The 16024-nt window shown below is 45.0% G+C and overlaps 1 protein-coding gene across 1 annotated transcript in view; it reads right to left on the bottom strand.

Annotated features, from left to right (window-relative positions):
* Nucleotides 1-16024, bottom strand: part of PKHD1L1 (PKHD1 like 1) — a 262674-nt gene that overhangs the window by 226000 nt on the left and 20650 nt on the right. Inside the window, exons 4-9 of the mRNA XM_069731788.1 lie at nt 12561-12705; nt 10052-10160; nt 7499-7556; nt 6715-6808; nt 6186-6239; nt 5836-5909 (exon numbers count right to left, since the gene is read on the bottom strand). Of these exons, the coding sequence (XP_069587889.1) occupies nt 5836-5909; nt 6186-6239; nt 6715-6808; nt 7499-7556; nt 10052-10160; nt 12561-12705 (534 nt within the window). The remainder of the gene's footprint in view (nt 1-5835; nt 5910-6185; nt 6240-6714; nt 6809-7498; nt 7557-10051; nt 10161-12560; nt 12706-16024) is intronic.

The raw sequence follows: 16024 nt of genomic DNA, 5'->3' as shown, positions 1-16024 counted from the left end.
GGACTAAGTCCTTGTTTACTCACACTGAGCATGCCCAGGGCAGGGTCTCCCATTGGAGGTCGAGGGCCACATGTTCGGTCACATGCTCAGGTGCTGCAGTACATTCCATTGGTCCTTCTGGAAGGTCCTGAAAGGGCAAAACATGCTCAGGTACTGCAGCACTTTCCATTGGTCCTTCTGGAAGGTCCTGAAAGGGCAAAAACTTCAGTAGCAGCTTCCTGTGCTGCAACTATATAAACTGCGCATGACCGCACGGCCATGCGCTAGTATTGTCTTATGTTATGTGCTTTGCGCCAGTGTGGTCACATGTGTGTGTGTTCAGGGACCCGGCTGAAATAAGCCCCTAGAATGCTGGCTCCTCTGGCGAGGATATTGAGTCTGAGTGTATTCAGGGACCCGGCTGAAATAAGCCCCTAGAATGCTGGCTCCTCCGGCGAGGAGTTTTGTGTGTTTGTGTGACCACTGACTGCTCTCTGTTTGGGCAGTTAGCCTGTGCCTCTGTGGAGTCTAACAGGGCACAGTGCTTTCCTTTCACGGCTACTCAGTGAATTAACTGAGTTAGTCTATACCGCCATATAGCTCCGCCGTTTGCTAGCAGCAGGTACTCCTGCACGGTGGACCCCGGGCTGCGAACGCACCAATATCAATAAACATCTCTATTTACTCAGTGCGTTCCGCTAGTCCTAACAGAATACTAGCGCCAGGGTCTGGCTAGTAAATGGCGGACATTCAGCAATCTTTGCGGTATATCCAGCAGCTGGAGGGTAGGTTGGCGGCTCTCGAGAGCTCAACCTCAGCTGTGGATGTTACCGCAGTTGCTGTACAGGCTGCTATCGTGGCTGCAGCAACCTTGTCCACTGCCACCCCTGTTCCGACGTTATCTCGCCTCCCGCTGCCAGAAAAATTTTCTGGAAATAGCAAAACTTGTAGAGGATTCGTGAGTCAGTGCTCTATTCACCTCGAGCTCCTGGCTGCACGTTTTCCTACAGAGCGGGCTAAGGTGGGATTTATTGTGTCTCTTTTGTCGGACAGGGCGTTGGAGTGGGCTACGCCGCTGTGGGAGCGTGGTGATCATGTGGTGCAGAGTGCTCCATTGTTCCTGAGCACTCTGAAAAAGGTCTTTTTAGGACCTCAATTCACCCATGACACAGCGCTCCAACTACTGGCATTAACTCAGGGTGAGTCCTTGGTCAGCCATTTTTCCGTCCGCTTCCGTACTTTAGCTTCCGAGCTGGAGTGGTCGGATAAAGCCCTTATCCCCATATTTTGGAGGGGCCTGGCTGACCACATTAAGGACGCTCTGGCCACTAGGGAGATTCCTGCCACACTGGAGGAGTTAATAACTGTCTCTACTCGTATTGACCTCCGTTTTAACGAGCGGAGCTTGGAGCGAGCCCAGTGTAGGCAGAGGTTTCGGCTGGCTCCCACCTTCGCCAAACCTTTGGAATCTCCAGTCCAGGCATCCGAGTCACATGAGGCCTTAGAGGTGACACGAGCGGGATCCAAGTCTCAGTCTGCCCGTGCACATAAGGTCCGTCATGTTTGCCAGCAGTCAGGATACCTTGCCTCCAAGGGTCCTCAGCGGTCGGGGAAACGCCAGCATCTAGTGGCAGTTGGAGGAGGTACATTAGACACGGCGACGTTTGCCTCAAAGTTGTCCTTCAAGGGGACAATTACCATAGGCCCATCCACTCTTATGGTCGAGCTATGCGTGGATTCTGGGGCAGAGGGTAACTTTATGTCTTCCGCTTTTGCCCAGCGTCACGCAATACCCTTGGTGATGCTCGCCAAGCCAGTAACCGTTCGAGTGGTAAATGGGTCAACACTACCTTCACAGATTACCCACCAAACCATTCCTTTCACGCTATCGGTGTCTCCATCACATCAGGAGATAATCTCCCTATTAGTCATTCCTGAGGGAATTGATGAGGTCCTGTTGGGGATACCATGGCTTCGCTACCATTCTCCTCATATTGAGTGGTCCTCTGGGAGAATTTTGGGATGGAGTAAATCCTGCGAGGGTAGATGTCTGAGGGAGTGCGTTCAGGTTGCTACTACACAGGTACCCGCAGATCTTTCCTCTCTGCCCAAGCACTATTGGCCCTATGCAGACGTGTTCTCCAAAAGAGCTGCGGAGACCCTTCCGCCTCACCGCCCCCATGACTGTCCTATTGACCTCTTGCCTGGTGCTGAGCCTCCCCGGGGTCGAGTCTATCCGTTATCTCTCCCGGAGATGGAGGCAATGTCCCAGTACATCCAAGAGAATCTGGCAAGAGGATTCATTAGGAAGTCAGTGTCACCGGCAGGGGCAGGGTTCTTCTTCGTACAGAAGAAGACTGGAGACTTCCGTCCATGCATAGACTACAGGGGTCTTAACGCCATCACCGTTAAGAACAAGTACCCACTACCCCTGATATCTGAGCTGTTTGATAGGCTACGGGGAGCGAGGGTATTTACAAAGTTAGATCTGCGGGGTGCTTACAACCTGATTCGCATCCGTGAGGGGGATGAATGGAAGACGGCTTTTAACACCAGGGATGGGCACTATGAATATCTGGTGATGCCCTTCGGGCTCTGTAATGCCCCAGCCGTTTTCCAAGACTTTGTGAACGACATCTTCCGGGATATGCTCACCACCTTGGTCGTAGTCTATCTGGATGATATTCTCATCTTCTCTCCAGATATTGACTCCCATCGGAGAGATGTTCGCAAAGTCTTCGACCTCTTACGGGCAAACTCCCTCTACGCCAAGTTGGAGAAGTGTGTGTTTGAGCAGGAGTCCTTGCCTTTCCTTGGTTATATCATCTCTGCCCAGGGTTTGGCTATGGATCCTGCCAAGCTACAGGCTGTAATGGACTGGCAGGAACCCCATTCTCTTAAAGCGGTGCAGCGCTTTATGGGGTTCATTAATTACTATCGCCAGTTCATTCCACACTTCTCAACTTTGGTAGCTCCCTTGGTTGCCCTCACCAAGAAGGGAGCAAATCCCAAGTTGTGGTCAGAGGAGGTCTCCAAAGCCTTTCTCTTGATCAAGTCACACTTCGCTAGCGCTCCCATCCTACATCGCCCCGATGTTGGTAAGCCATTTATCTTGGAGGTGGATGCCTCATCTGTTGGTGCTGGAGCAGTCCTTTTCCAAAAGGATGCTCAAGGTCGGAAGTATCCTTGCTTCTTCTTCTCCAAGACCTTCACACCAGCGGAGAGGAATTATTCCATCGGGGACAGGGAGTTGCTGGCCATGAAGTTGGCTTTTTCGAAGTGGAGACATCTCTTGGAGGGAGCTCGCTTTCCCTTCCAAGTCTTCACTGACCACAAGAACTTGGTGTATCTGCAAACGGCCCAGCGGCTGAATTCTCGCCAGGCTAGATGGTCCCTGTTCTTCTCCCGGTTCCATTTTACTCTCCATTTCCTCTCCGGGGAGAAGAACGTTCGTGCTGACGCTCTCTCCCGCTCCGTGGTGTCATCGGAGGAGGAGGAGCCTCGGCTTATTGTCCCTTCTGAGAGCCTGAGAACTGTAGCTCCGGTTTCGCTAGAGTCTGTGCCCCCGGGCAAGACTTTCGTACCAGCTAACTTGCGACCGGAGGTTCTCTCTTGGGCTCACTCCTCCAGAGTGGGTGGGCATTTTGGGACCAAGAGGACATCTGAGCTTCTGGCGAGAACATACTGGTGGCCGCATGTGGCCCCAGATGTCAAGGACTATATTCAGGCGTGCGTTTCTTGCGCCCAGAATCGGTCTCCTCGGCAACGGCCTGCTGGGTTGCTTTACCCTCTACCGGTGGCAGACAGGCCCTGGGAGATGGTCGGGATGGACTTTGTGGTGGGTCTACCCAAGTCGCGAGGCTGCTCCATTATTTGGGTTGTCACCGACCATTTCTCCAAGATGGTGCATTTGGTGCCGCTTCCTCGGTTACCCTCAGCACGGGCCTTGGCGGTGTTGTTCATTAAACACGTTTTCCGATTGCATGGTATGCCTGATAAGATTGTCAGCGATCGGGGTCCCCAGTTCGCATCTCGGTTTTGGAGAGAGCTCTGCCGTTTACTCAGCATAGAGTTAAACCTCTCCTCTGCATACCATCCCGAGACGAATGGGTTGGTGGAGAGAACCAACCAGACTCTGGTGACATATTTGCGACATTTCGTCTCTGCTAGGCAGGATGACTGGGCATCTTTGCTACCTTGGGCGGAATTTGCCCTGAACATCGCCGTAGCCGATTCCACTGGTCAAACTCCTTTTCTCCTTAATTACGGCCAGCATCCGCGTGTCCCTGTGCCCATGCCCGTGTCATCCACCGATTCTAGGGTGGCAGACTGGGCGGTGGAGGCACGTGACATCTGGGACCGCACACAGGATGCCATCCGGGCCTCCAAGGAGAGAATGAGGGTTTCGGCTGATACACACCGGCGCCCCGCTCCGGTCTTTGCTCATGGCGACTTAGTGTGGCTCTCCGCCCGTAACATCAGGCTGCGAGTTGAGTCCACTAAGTTTGCTCCTCGCTACATTGGCCCGTTTAAGGTTCTGGAACAGGTCAACCCTGTGGTCTACCATTTGGCTATTCCTCCACGCCTTGGTATCACCGATACTTTCCACGTTTCCCTCTTAAAGCCCGTTCATTTGTCCCGGTTTTCCGAGTCAACTGCTGGGACATCGGGTTCATCCACGGATGAGTTTGAGGTGAATGCTATTGTGGGGTGCAAGGTGGTACGTGGCAAGAAATTTTATCTGGTGGACTGGAAGGGTCACGGCCCAGAGGATAGAACCTGGGAGCCTGTGGAGCACATTCGGGCTCCACTGCTTATCGCAGCTTTTGAGCATAGTGAGGCTCAAGGAGGGGGGGGCCCTAGGAGGGGGGGTGATGTTAGGAGTCGAGTTTCCTCTGCTGCACAGGGGGAATCTCGATCCGTGTCTGCTGCGGTCTCCCATTCGGTATCGGCCGCAGTGGGCTCTGCTCAGCGGAGACGTCGCTCCCAGCGTCTCGCTGGGGCTGATTCGGTGCATAGGGTCACTACTGCCTTTTCTGGCTTTCCTATGGTACCCTGCACTGATCTGCGGCGAGCGAGCCTCTCTGGGACTAAGTCCTTGTTTACTCACACTGAGCATGCCCAGGGCAGGGTCTCCCATTGGAGGTCGAGGGCCACATGTTCGGTCACATGCTCAGGTGCTGCAGTACACTCCATTGGTCCTTCTGGAAGGTCCTGAAAGGGCAAAACATGCTCAGGTACTGCAGCACTTTCCATTGGTCCTTCTGGAAGGTCCTGAAAGGGCAAAAACTTCAGTAGCAGCTTCCTGTGCTGCAACTATATAAACTGCGCATGACCGCACAGCCATGTGCTAGTATCGTCTTATGTTATGTGCTTTGCGTCAGTGTGGTCACATGTATGTGTGTTCAGGGACCCGGCTGAAATAAGCCCCTAGAATGCTGGCTCCTCCGGCGAGGAGTTTTGTGTGTTTGTGTGACCACTGACTGCTCTCTGTTTGGGCAGTTAGCCTGTGCCTCTGTGGAGTCTAACAGGGCACAGTGCTTTCCTTTCACGGCTACTCAGTGAATTAACTGAGTTAGTCTATACCGCCATATAGCTCCGCCGTTTGCTAGCAGCAGGTACTCCTGCACGGTGGACCCCGGGCTGCGAACGCACCAATATCAATAAACTTCTCTATTTACTCGGTGCGTTCCGCTAGCCCTAACAGTAAGTTTTGGCAAGTGGCGGCTACAGTGGTTAGGAATTTTAATTTTTTAACAGGGGATTTGGAGCTCTGTATCATAAAAAACATCTAAACTAAACATCTAGTAAAAAACCAGTGACTCTGTCCTGAAATGCAGAAGATGTCCGACTTACCGACATATGTCCCTGTAGAGCGGCACATCATGAAGCCGGTGTCACTGGATGTACTGTCCAGTTGGAGCCCGTACCTATGAGTGGAGATGACGCTATTACATGGCACAGTCTGTGCGGGAAGACAAATGCAAAATAGTGTGCGACTATTGCCCCCTAGTGCTTGATAAAGTTCATTGGGATCGAAACGTCGCAACAGACGACAGAATAAATGTGATTTATAGTCCCCAACGCATGAGGCGCTGTCCTTTCTTTTTGTGATTACTGCCCCCTAGTGTCCACACCGCATACAATAGGGGAACAAAACTGACTATCAATAGGTGAAAATAAATATGTCAATACACACGACTCACAATGTGTCGGAGTTAGGTACGAGCAGCTCACACGGCATTCCTCCGGCATAAACCCTGCGAAATGTGACAAAAAAAAATAATTATAAATCCAGTACATGTAATAAATGTGCAAAGACCGAAGGCGCGATTCATAGCTACTTTGTAATGTATTTTTGCCAAATTGATGAAATTGGAACAATAAAGCTATTGTCCATTGGAAGCAAGTTGTCCTCTATTGATCGGTGGGAGTCTGGCCGCTGAGACCCGCAAGGATCGTCAATACAAGGCATTTTTATCCCCTTTAGAATAAAGTAACTTTCTGCCGCTCCAATTGTTCTCTATAGGGCTGCCAAGTGCTGCCTTCAGTTTTATCCGTCTTCCCTTTAGAAAATAAATTAATGAATTTTGTAGCAGGGATTAAAGTCCTGCTGATTGGTGTAGGTTTCAGTGGTTGGCCCCCCCACCGATCAAAAAATTACCAACCATCCTGCAGACAGGTAACGATGATGAGTTGTTTTCACTGGACAACCCCTTTAAGTAATTAGCTTACCTGAGAACTCTGACATTTTTTCCATTAGAACTTAGAGCAGTATTACTGCCATAGACATCAGTGAAGATTTTGCCTGTGATTGTGATCATAGAACCTGGAGAAAAAAAAAAAATACAACCAGACTGCTCATCCAACCATATGTCATAGGATTTTGTCAAACAGTCGCTCATTTTATCATATATTAATGGAGTTGGCTATTTTAGAATCCATTTTCAAATACCCTATTTGGAAATTCTGTGTATAAAGAGAGCAGTCCCCTATAGAGGAGGCTCATGTATTAGACCAAACTGTGAGAACTGTGTAATACTTCATTTCCCCTGTGGGGGTGCTGCAGGGAAAATGAGGCCTCATCTGCCCATAATTTCAGAATAAAATTAGACATTATGTCGTCATCCACCAGGTATGGATATATTAATCCAATTTAGGTGCAGTCAGACGGCCGTATAAATCGAACCGAGATCGGTAAGCAGTGGCCGGCTTGAGGCTCTCTCAGCCCGAGAGTGACGGCTGCATAGAAATATATGAAGCGGTCATGCTCGGTTCGGGAGAGCTGCGTTCCTATCTAGGTCCCATTTATACAGCTGTCTGACTTCACCCTTAGATAAGTAGATTTCTCTAAAAAGTAGCAGGGACAGAGTGGAAATTGAATTATAGTTACTCCACAGTTTCAAAGGGGCAAAATTTACACTTTTACAAATTTTAGTACAGTTTCTAAATTATCCAAAAACAGGAACAGGTCCTACATTATAGATATAAAAAAAGTAAATTTTAAAGTTTACAATACCTGGAGTTCCAGAAACAGGCAGTATACTATTAATCACTGGAGTGAAGTATACATGTGTCTGAAATGAGAAGTTGGATAAATATAAATCATTACCACTTCTCTTCAACCCTTTAAAACAGAAAAAAAATAATGCTTAAATGGAATCTGTTAGTAAGATCAACCCTCCCAAGTCATCCATGTGGTCATGCAGGTCAAGGGAAGCTGAATAAAATGACATTATTATTATTTATTGTTATAGCGCCATTTGTTCCATGGGACTTTACATGTGAGGGGGGAATACATAATAAAACAAGTACAATAATCTTAAACAATACAAGTCATAACTGGTACAGGAGGAGAGAGGACCCTGCCCGCGAAGGCTCACAATCTACAAGGGATGGGTGAGGATACAGTAGGTGAGGATAGAGCTGGTCGTGCAGTGGTTTGGTTGATCGGTGGTTACTGCAGGTTGTAGGCTTGTCGGAAGAGGTAGGTCTTCAGGTTCTTTTTGAAGGTTTCGATGGTAGGTGAGAGTCTGATGTGTTGTGGTAGAGGGTTCCAGAGATGAGGTGATATGCGAGAGAAATCTTGTATACGATTGTGAGAAGAGGAGATAAGAGCAGAGTAGAGAAGGAGATCTTGTGAGGATCGGAGGTTGTGTGTAGGTAAGTACCGGGAGACATCTTAATATCTGCAATCCAACGTCTTATTCTAGAGAAATACACTTTTTTCTTAATATGTAAATGAGCTGTTAGGATCTATGGGCCAGACATAGGTCTCCCTGAGAATCTGCTTACTTAGTTTAATTTAAAAGAAAGGAGGCGTTACTAGTGCAAGATATGTAGATCAGAAGAGCAGACAGTCAGTCATTACACATCACACTGGTAATGTGTTCTTTCATTTATAATATGTTCTGTAGGCACATTCTCAGGAAGATCTATGTCCTGCCCATAGATCTTAACAGCTCACGTACATATAAGAAATAAGACATCGGATAGTAGATATCAAGGTATCATTTTATTCAGCTTCCTATAACCTACATGCCCATATAGACGACTTAGGAAGGTTGATCCTACTGACAGATTACCTTTAAGGTGGCTAAAATCGCATTGTCACACCTGACGTTCAGTGAAGAGTCAGGTATTGTTGTCTATGAAAACATTCATTCTTGTCTTCTATTACACAATAGTGAGGCTAAGGGTTAGATAACTGAGAACTAGAACAGAGCGACTCAGGTGAGTTCCATCCAGTCTGTAGGATTCAGGTGTCTCCAGGTTACACTGTGCATTGAGCGTTCAGACAAGACTGGGTGTCTCCAACTCGTCTGCAGTAGACAAAACATTACCAGCGTCTACCATAGGACGTAGGTAATAGAACACTTTTACTAATACTATATTTAGATCCTGACCTAGCACAGACTAACACATGGATTATAACTTCAGCAGTTTCATAATTTTGACCCAAAAACTGTGATTTCATTTCCAATCAGTCTTACTGGAGAAAAAAATATGTAAGTGGTGTGAAACATCTACACTAGGCAAATCTAAAACATGGAAAAGCACCCATATATTCTTTATAATCTACTACTGCCTTAAAAGAGTAGCTTGCTTAGCCATTTTGCCCTTAGTTTTATGGCATGATAGTTGGGTAACCTTATTGGAGTGTTCAACCTTGGGCGTCTTCCATCAACTGCTACAAAGAGAAAATGCTGGTGGACCCAATTAAAGATGGTGGTGAACTTGGACCACTCCTGACCACCTACTGTAGACAGAAACAGGAGAGGTGTATGGTTCCTTCTGCTCTATTCTAAGGGAGAAGTAAAACTAAGACAGGAAATTCCAAGGGAGCGACAACCATGCACTGATAACTCGCCACCTCTTTCAGGCTGAAATGGATCTCTCTGCACATCCATTATAGGATTATAGGACCGTATTGTTCTTCACAGAGGGGATGTAGACAGTGAGGAGTGCATGCACTCATATCAATAGTGGCTGCATGCAACCTTCCTAAAAAGCATTGGGTTATTTCTATATATTCCTGTCCCTTTTGCCATGTAAGCAATTGGCATCATTGCTTCATAGCCTACAAGGTCATTCTCATGACTGGCTTTCTTGAACCTACTAGACAACCCATTTTCCCGTTTTCCCATTTTAAATGGTATTATAGCATAATTGGAAGTACTGACCTTGGCAAGCAAATTTTGTAATGGAGACCCTCAAGAGAGCTAAACCCTGGGCTTTTCTTATAATCAGATAATAAGGATCCACCAGCCAATGATATCACCACCATTTATGACACACACCAATAAATTTCGGCCATAGTCACTCACGATTCTTTTAGAAGCCATCACCTCTCTCATTCTCCTGCCTTCCATGTCCCATTTACCTCCTCCCTGAATGAAGAAACTTCTCAGAAAAGATGGTATCTGGTGGATTTTAAGCAGGATGAACGGGCCCAGGAGATTTGCTGATCTTATGGGAGGCCGGGAGGTCCCCCCTTATTCTGGGAACTTTAAAAACATTCCGGGATAGTTGGAAAGTAAGAATATTATTAAAAAAAATTGTGCTTACATACCTGGAACATACACCACCAGGCCTGAAAGTTTCCACCGCAGATGTTACTGGTGTCCACAGGAACGGTATCAACGCTCACTCTCACCATGTAACTATCTGCCGGCATGGGTCTGAAACACAGGAAAATAGTGTTTAAAGGCAACTTTTTACCTCAGAAAATTCTCTTTACCTGCAGATTTAGTGTTAATCTGCAAGTAGATTGCGTTACAATGCTGCCTGGCCATCTCACTGAAAGTGCGGCTACTGTGGGAAAATCAACTTATTTCCTCCCTGGGTGCCACTGGCTTTTCATTATGGGGGCATACGTGGATAGAGGCTATGGTCACCCCTCACTATGCTCTGTGTAGAGCGAGCTGTCAAAGTGCCGGGCTATGTTTACAGACGAGCGGTGCTGTGAGTGGTGACTGTAGCCCCTCCATACGCTCCCCCATGACTGAAAGCTGGTGGCTTTTGAGGAAACAAATTAAAGGGAACCTGTCACCTGATTTTGGCGGGACAGGTTTGCGGTCATATGGGCGGGGTTTTTGGGTGTTTAATTCACCCTTTCCTTACCCACTGGCTGCATGCTGGCCGCAATATTGGGTTGAAGTTCATGCTGTGTCCTCCGAACTACATGCTTGCACATGCGCAGTATGCTTTGCCCAACTGCGGGCAAAGCCAAAAAGCCTTAGTGCGCATGCGCAGGCGCACTATGTCCCGGAAGTATTTTGCTGTGTTCCGGGACATAGTGCGCCGGCGCATGCGCACTAATGCTTTTCGGCTTTGCCCGCAGTTGGGCAAAGCATACTGCGCCGGCGCAAGGCAAGATTACCTTGCGCAGGCATGTACTTTGGAGGACACAGCATGAACTTCAACCCAATATTGCGGCTAGCATGCAGCCAGTGGGTAAGGAAAGGGTGAATCAAACACCCGAAAACCCCGCCCATATGACCGCAAACTTGTCCCGCCAAATTCAGGTGACAGGTTCCCTTTAGTTTTACAATGGTAGCTGCACTTCCAGTGACATATTCGGCCAGCCTCATAACTCTATATATCTGCAGATTGACTCTATCTCTGCAGGCATTTAGCTTGTTCCAAGATGACAGGTTCCTCTTAGTTTATAACTTTTCATTTGTTTTTCAATCTCGACCTTTTACATAAAAAATGTAAAAAGATCTACCAGAAAATGTTTCCTACATCACAATGTTTTTGCATTTTCATCAAAGATACTAAACGTGAGTCTGCTCCACACATGGCCAATGCTGGCTGTGGTATATACAACAGACGGCATTCGTTTCTAACAGCAGTGACTCGAGCTGGCTCCAATCACTGCTGCAAACCCCTTAAATGCCGCCGTCAATCTCTTCCTATTCAGTGCAGCCATTGTCCCCTTATGATTCTGTTGTGGGGTGCCACTCGAGTTACCAACCCAAAGGGAGGCCATTCATAGGAAACCATAAGTTTCCCTATCCATTGCAAAATGAACACAAGTTCAAGTCTGCTAAAGATGCAAAATAATAAAATAAAATAAAAAAATGTTTTCTAAATAACATAAAAAAAATGTAAATTCAAATCGCCCTGGTTTTAAAAATGAGGAAATACAAAAAATAAACATATTTGTTATCACTGCATTCATATAAAAATGTAAATTTATATGCCATAAAGTAAAAAAAATAAAGAATTAAAAATTCTAGAAATGCCATTTTTCTGTCATTGAGCCTCCATATGTGCCACAAAATGGTATCAATACAGAAGCCAGCTCATCTCACGAATAACAAGCCCTCTTACAGCTCAGCTCCATTAACAGAAAAAAAGCTAAGTGGCTCCTCAAACGGTGACACAAACATTTTTTTTTTTTTTTTACAAATTTCGGAAAATTTGTTTTCACCAATTAAATACAATATAAAAATAATAAACCAAACCTTACCAGTGTGGTTAGGTATCCCAATAATTGCAATTCCCATTTTCCAGTACATTATATGGTAAATTGATTGGTGTCATTCAAAACTATAAGGCCACATTCACACGTTCAGTATTTGATCGTTATTTTCCATCAGTATTTGTAAGCCAAAACCAGGAGAAATGCAATCGGAGGAAAAGTATCATAGAAACATGTAACCACTTCTGAATTTTTCACCCACTCCTGGTTTTGGCTTACAACTTAAGTACTGAGGTAAAAAAACAACTCACCAAATGCTGAACATATAAATGTGGCCTAACGCATTCCACAAAAAAAAACAAGCCCTCGTGTCTTCTAGAAGAGGGTATTGAAAAATGGACAAGTACAAATGGAGGTCATGAAGGTTTTAAAAGCCGGTGATAGTTGGGTAGCCTTGGTGGATTGTTCACCCTTGGGCGTCAAGTTGCACCACTTAAGAAATCTAAATAAATCCAAAGGCTACCACCACCAATTTTAGACACAGACAAAATCAAATTTGGGAGCAAGTAGTGAAAGCATTGGATATATTCACTAAGGATCTGACATGGAACCAGTAAATGCAGGTTCTAGGTGCAGGTCAGAGGGCACATACCTGGTGTAGCAGGTGATCTGTGTGGCATGACTGGCATCTTTCTCTACATCACACGGGATTGAAAGGGTCGATGAAACAAGCTGGACGCTGTTCCCCAGATTGTCATTTCCATCTCCGTAATTAAATTGATTGGCATCTGCAAAACCTGAAGAGAGGTAAAAGATGAGACTGTTCCCGTTATTGGCCATAACTGACAAGCTCAGTGCCTCAATGTTGAAGTGAAACCACAAAGCTTTGTGCCAGACGATAATGTATAACAGATAAGCTAGTATCCTCTCGGAGATCAGAATCGTCATACTGCATTGCCTCACGTAGAATCTGTTTCAATTGACCATGCCATGTTTGCTTGTCGCTGCACCATTCTTGAGTAAGGGATAGAACAGTTTCCATGACTGAACTACTGATGGCCAATCATTAATATAGCTCATCAATATAAGATCGGTGGAGGGTTGACAATTCCACCAATCTGCTGAAAACTGCTGCCCATAATCGTTGTGTGGGGTGGAATGAGTGGATCTAAACCACAGTTCTTGGCAGAGGCCAGATGTTGCATTTTTTTAGCAGATCGGTAGGTGTCAGACTCCATACCATTCTCATAGTGGCCGGCATACATCCCCACTGTGGCCACCATAGTAGAATTTCTGAAGGATCCTTTGCCACAGATACTGTACAACATGCTCTGAACATGCAGTAGTTTTGTGGTCACATATAGTACAACTACTCAAAAAACAAAATATGCAGGAATCAACAAAACTCTAGTGTTCGCGCCTACTGTATAATCCCTTAAAATTTTACTTTTAATAATCTTAGATATAAAACCCAGACCCAATAAAACTAAACAGATACCACAAATATGAAAATGAGTCACCAAAATAACGTATTATGGTCCTACATACACCTACTGCTACCTTGCTGTGGGGGTTGGCACCCTAAGAAACGATTTTTTGGCACCCCCACTCAACATTGGCTGTCCCTTTCTCCCCTACAATATCCCTCTCAATCTAGGTTGGAAAACAATATAGTTTAAGAGCAGTGGTGAAAAAACAGATAAACCATAATCTAGACCTCTATAGGTACCTCCGTATGATATAACAACATTACCAACACAACGCACCCAATGCGTATCAAATACCCTAAAATATCAAAAAAAGATATTCAAATAGTAGCTGCTATAGTCCCATACCATCAGAAAAGCATTGTGTATTCAATCAAGTCCATAACCAGACAGCCAATAAGGACATAATACATGTCGATATACAATTGCTTAATAAATAACTATGGTAACTTAGCATGTGCCGGTATCTCCCCAACTTGTTTCCCCGCTTTTACGGTTCATCAGGAGGAAGTGATATTCATGATGCCGGATGCTTCATAGATGTAAGGCAGTAGGTGTATGTAGGACCATAATAGGTTACTTTGGTGACTCATTTTCATATTTGTGGTATCTATGTTTAGTTTTATTGGGTCTGGGTTTTATATCTAAGATTATTAAAAGTAAAGTTTTAAGGGATTATATGTGCGCACACATATAGTACAACCCCTGGCAAAAATTATGGAATCACCGGCCTTGGAGGATGTTCATTCAGTTGTTTAATTTTTTAGAAAAAAAGCAGATCACAGACATGGCACAAAACTAGTCATTTCAAATGGCAACTTTCTGGCTTTAAGAAACATTAAAAGAAATCAAGAACAAAAATTGTGGTAGTCAGTAATTGTAACTTTTTTAGAACAAGCAGAGGGAAAAAATTATGGAATCACTCAATTCTGATGAAAAAATTATGGAATCATGAAAAACAAGCAAACAAAAAAAATACACCAAAACATCACTAGTATTTTGTTGCACCGCCTCTGGCTTTTATAACAGCTTGCAGTCTCTGAGGCATGGACTTATTGTCAAATAGGACTCTTCATCAATCTGGCTCCAACTTTCTCTGATTGCTATTGCCAGATCAGCTTTGCAGGTTGGAGCCTTGTCATGGACCATTTTCTTCAACTTCCACCAAAGATTTTCAATTGTATTGAGATCCGGACTATTTGCAGGCCATGACATTGACCTCATGTGTCTATTTTCAAGGAATGTTTGCACAGTTTTTGCTCTTTGGCAGGATGCATTATCATCTTGAAAAATGATGTAATCGTCCCCAAACATCCTTTCAATTGATGGGATAAGAAAAGTGTCCAACATATCAACATAAACTTGTGCATTTATTGAAGATGTAATGACAGCCATCTCCCCAGTGCCTTTACCTGACATGCAGCCCCATATCATCAATGACTATGGAAATTTGCATGTTCTCTTCAGGCAGTCATCTTTATAAATCTCATTGGAACGGCACCAAACAAAAGTTCCAGCATCATCACCTTGCCCAATGCAGATTCGTGATTCATCACTGAATATGACTTTCATCCAGTCATCCACAGTCCACGATTGGTTTCCTTAGCCCATTGTAACCTTGTTTTTTTCTGTTTAGGTGTTAATGATGGCTTTCTTTTAGCTTTTCTGTATGTAAATCCCATTTCCTTTAGGCAGTTTCTTACAGTTCGGTCACAGACGTTGACTCCAGTTTCCTCCCATTCGTTCCTCATTTGTTTTGTTGTTCATTTCCTGTTTTGGAGACATATTGCTTTAAGTTTCCGGTCTTGACGCTTTGATGTCTTCCTTGGTCTACCAGTATGTTTGCCTTTAACAACCTTCCCATGTTGTTTGTATTTGGTCCAGATTTTAGACACAGCTGACTGTGAACAACCAACATCTTTTGCAACATTGCGTGATGATTTACCCTCTTTTAAGAGTTTGATAATCCTCTCCTTTGTTTCAATTGACATCTCTCATGTTGGAGCCATGATTCATGTCAGTCTACTTGGTGCAACAGCTCTCCAAGGTGTGATCACTCCTTTTTAGATGCAGAGTAACGAGCAGATCTAATTTGAAACAGGTGCTAGTTTTGGGAATTGAAATTTACAGGGTGATTCCATAATTTTTTCCCACATAATTGAGTGAGTTCATAATTTTTTCCCTCTGCTTGTTCCAATAAAGTAACCATTATTGACTACAACATTTTTTGTTCTTGATTTCTTTTAGTGTTTCTTTAAGCCAGAAAGTTGTCATTTGAAATGACTGTAGTTTTGTGCCATGTCTGTGATCTGCTTTTTTTCTAAAAAATTAAACAACTGAATGAACATCCTCCAAGGCCGGTGATTCCATAATTTTTGCCAGGGGTTGTACTATATGTGTGCGCACATATAATCCCTTAAAACTTTACTTTTAATAATCTTAGATATAAAACCCAGACCCAATAAAACTAAACATAGATACCACAAATATGAAAATGAGTCACCAAAGTAACCTATTATGGTCCTACATACACCTACTGCCTTACATCTATGAAGCATCCGGCATCATGAATATCACTTCCTCCTGATGAACCGTAAAAGCGGGGAAACAAGTTGGGGAGATACCGGCA

This window comes from Ranitomeya imitator, chromosome 6, assembly GCF_032444005.1.
Source record: "Ranitomeya imitator isolate aRanImi1 chromosome 6, aRanImi1.pri, whole genome shotgun sequence".
Lineage (NCBI taxonomy): Eukaryota > Metazoa > Chordata > Amphibia > Anura > Dendrobatidae > Ranitomeya > Ranitomeya imitator.
This window is presented reverse-complemented; position numbering and strand designations above follow the sequence as displayed.